This window comes from Paracoccidioides brasiliensis, assembly GCF_000150735.1.
Source record: "Paracoccidioides brasiliensis Pb18 unplaced genomic scaffold supercont2.25, whole genome shotgun sequence".
NCBI classification, from domain to species: domain Eukaryota; kingdom Fungi; phylum Ascomycota; class Eurotiomycetes; order Onygenales; family Ajellomycetaceae; genus Paracoccidioides; species Paracoccidioides brasiliensis.
Window position 1 is genome coordinate 33,948 of NW_011371382.1, and position 4,211 is coordinate 38,158.

At 35.0% G+C, this 4,211-nt stretch overlaps 1 protein-coding gene across 1 annotated transcript; it reads left to right on the plus strand.

The window, feature by feature from the left end:
* Positions 1-1,436: 1,436 nt before the first annotated feature.
* Positions 1,437-1,745, plus strand: PADG_12495 (uncharacterized protein; the record flags this gene model as incomplete). Its single annotated transcript, XM_010765626.1, has 1 exon — positions 1,437-1,745. The coding sequence occupies one exon, from the start codon at positions 1,437-1,439 to the stop codon at positions 1,743-1,745; it is 309 nt and encodes a 102-aa protein (XP_010763928.1).
* Positions 1,746-4,211: the final 2,466 nt, after the last annotated feature.

Genomic DNA, 4,211 nt, shown 5'->3' on the forward strand with positions numbered 1-4,211 from the left:
TCATTATATATAATTAACTTATAGTAATTATTTTTAATATTTTATAACTTATTAATATTTTTATAAATTGATTTAAGATGTTTAAATATTTTTTCTACAGTCTGATATTATTCAAAGTGATTTTTTTATACAGAATATAATATAATACACTATATCTTTATCAGTTTAGTTTTTAATATAATCAATCTTTATACATTTAGTAAGATAGTGATTGATATTTTTCTGTAGTTTATTCTTCATATGAGAAAGTCAATACTTAAACTTTGACTTCTTATTATTAATATGATGTTTTGAATCATCAATTTTGATAAATCTTCTTATATTCTCTGAGAGAGTGATATTTTGACTTATTGCTTAATTGCTGATTGTTATATAATTTAAAATATAATTAAACTTATCACATTTTGCAATGAGTCTATTAATTTAACTTTATTTGATAGCTGTCTAAGCTGCAACATCATTTCATTTCATCTGCAGATGTGTAACTATATCTTTTAGTACTTTTTTATTATCAAAAATATTGTTAAAGATTGCTGCTAACTCATTAGAGGTATAATTTTTATCTAAATAAATTATTTATCTAAATTTTTTAAATGAGATTTATGATTGATCAGTTGATTTTGTTAGAATATATCATTAGTTCTTTTTGATCTTTTCAGAGAATTAAAAGTCTAAAATAATCATCTTGATCTAAATCTTTCTGATAATTAAAAAGAATAAATTTCTATTCTAAGCTGACTATGTTTAGACTCAGTATGTTATCATATCATCAGATTCTTGCTAAGCAAGTTCTACTCAATTCTGAGTAGAAAGAGTAGGATGAAGCTTAGTATTATATTAGAATGCAATTGAAAGCTGCATAAGAAGAAAACTTTCTACATTACTAATTGTCAGGCTATCTGCCTTCTTATGTAATCCGCACTGTATATAACTTCCGCATAGCTAGCAATCACTTCATAATCAATCAAGCAATCTATTCTTCACAGGTTATGAGACCTATTTTGCGCAAATAACTGCCAATTCAGGGAATTCTTATCAAATATAGTGTATATTAATCACTACTTACTTTATTCAATATAATATTGTCTTATTTTATATCAATTGATCAATTTGATGTACTCTTATATTATTTTTTTTTCTGTGTTTAATCTGTTCACTTAGTGGGTGAAAAAATCTGCAACTCACTAATTTTTCAGTGACTGATCACACAAGAACATGTCAATTCACTTAATCAAGCTTATAGGCAAGAATCTCACTGAATAAGATTACTCTATTATATAGAAAATTAATATGATATGGCAGAACATATGATGACTCACTCACAGTCATGATTGAGTCAATTCAGCTAATCTGACTAATCTGAAAATGATCAGAGGGGCATGAGCTCACTGACCCCCCCAGGGGTGTTCAAGAGTTCCAATATTGGACTTTTTGAAATGCTCAATCAGCAAGCTGAGCTGATTACAGCCTCTATCATGGTGAGGCCAGTCTGCCTATGTCGTGTTGAATATGCTGATCCAACTCCTTCAGAAGATGAGGTGAAGATGCCTGCAGTGATCTCTAACCTGCTGCCAGCAACCAACTCTGAGGAATTGCAACTGGGGAGATTGAATCTCAAATGTCAAAAAATTGATTTAGAACTTCAAAAAGAGAGGTGCAAAGAATTGCAGCTTCAACTTCAATTGAAGAGGCTCTACACTCAGAATGACAGAGCTGTGATGCCCACAAATCCACTAGTGGGTTGACCATTGGCATGAGATCTGAACTTGAGGTCTCAAATGCAATATAACCTCTATGACCTGGATAGCTGCATTGGCAAGGCAATCAGCCAGTTCAAACAGAATACTAAGTATGCCATCAAGCTGAACACTCTGGTCAGATCTTCAAATTACCTCTCCTGGTATGTGAATATGAAGGCCAAGCTAATTGATGCTCAATACTGGGTTATATTAGAGGACAAGCAAGTCAAAAGCCCTGATGAGAACCCCAAATGGGCTTCTTTTTGAAAGGTCAAAAATCACTGGCTTTATACATTCATTTCAAATGTGTTGGCAGCCAGCATTCAGCTCTGTTTTAATAAGTATGATGAGGGCAGGATCACTTATTCTCTTTGACACACAGTTGAGAAGAAGTTCTTCATTCTGAGAATGCAGCTCTGCAGGGAAGCAGTCTTGGCATTTACATCAATGAGTGATGTTCATGTCACTAACATACACATATTTTTCAATAAGTTCAATGATGTTATTATGAAATTGGAAATACTTAATATTTTACTGTCAAATAATGTGGTATTCCACATGTTCTATTCTGCACTTCTCAATATATAGTGAAACTATGTGCAAAAGAAAATTGAGAAGGTACAAGAGTTCAAATTGAAGTCTGTCATGTTGGACATTAATTTGATTATGAAGGAAATATACTCTCAATTGAACCCTCTCAAAGAGGCAAAGAAGGTCATCCAGGCAGCTAATTCTTCAGCCAACATGGCTCAGATCTAAAATGCAGCTGCAGGTTTCAATAACAGCAGCAACATCCAAAATAATTCAGCCCATAAGGGCTGATCCAGGGGACGCGGAGGCTATCAAATGGGCAGATGTTCAAATTTTGACCTCTCAATCTGCCTGGAATGTTAGCATCATCATGGTAGGCTCTGCTGGGCAGCCAATCCAGATAGTGCTTCTGAAGAATAGAGGACCACCAACACAGCAAGAATAGGAAAATATAATAATAAGATGAGTATTGAGGGTAAAAAGGCCCCATCAACTGCAAATAGCAGCTTTGAGATATTCCAAATGGTGAATCTAGTGCAGGTCATTGGGGTGCCTGTGTACTCTGCTGAACCAATTGCCAATCTGCTCATCATATGGAATAGTGAGGCCAGATGTCATATTGCATGTGATCAATCATGATTTTTCTGAATAATAGAGGTTAGTAGCCCTACAATTTAAGTGGCCAATAAGACTACTTTGAAGGTTCAAGGAATTGGGGTTGCCTCCATCCCAGTCAGAGAAAGATTAATCAAATTCAACTATGTCTATTTGATGCCAGACTTATCCGCCAACCTCATATCTGCTGGCCTATTGGAGTGCCAGGGCTATATTCACCATGATCTGCAGATGGATGCTGAAAATTACTTTGAGATAATAGCATCTACAGAAAATGACATCTTCTACATGAATTTGAATTTCAATAATATATATGTTCTATCTGACACCTTCTCTATGTTCAGAGGTATTATGAATGATCTGGAGCTTGAATCACTGACATACTTGATGGTCTCAAAGCCCAGGGCAATTTCAACAGATTATGATCTGAATGCTGCATCACTGGGTCTTTTCAACTGCAGTGATATGGAGCAGCTAATTAACCTGAAGGATCTAAATACTGATACCTTCATTTTGTCCCCATCAATATGACTACCTGCCATTATGCTGAAGCAGCTACTGATTGATGAATGGCATTAGCAATTGAGTTATATTGATGAGAAGAATCTAATTAAAATGTCACAGAAGTTCTGTTTCAGAATTGCCATCATCAGTCTGAAGAAGCTCTCATTCTGCACTATGTGTGTTAAAGTCAAGCATAAATGTGCAAGTTATAAAAACACTCTGCTATGCCATGCCACCCACAAAAGTCTTAAGATCTAGATGGACCTATTTAGAGGTGGAGAAACACTTGATAATAAAGAAGATACACCATCTTATGTGGGTAAGAAGCTTGTAATAGTGATCACTGACAATGCCACACAAATGCAGTGGACCTTTCTATTGGAGTGCTGCAATGAAGCTCTAAAATATATACAGATTTTCAATCAATTTATGAAGAATCTGCTCAATCATGATGTTGCAATTATTCACTCTGACTGCAGCAAGTTGAATTCAAACACCGCAGCCGTCTATATGATGAGTGAGAGTATTAAATGGGAATCAACCCCGCCCTACACTCTGCATCAAGATGGTATGTCTGAATATTCTATTAGTCTGATTATTGAAAAAGTCTGAACATTATTAATAGATTCCTTCCCCCCTCTTCAGATGTGGGGCGAGGCAGTAATTGTGGTGACTGAAATGCTTAATCTTATACCAACATCAGCCAAGCTCTATAACAGTATAGAGGATCTGAATCTGAAGCTGGTCATCTCATATGAAGCTTGACTCAGAGCCTTGCCCTCTGCACATGAGATTCACCAATAGGAGTGCAAGGCTTATTTA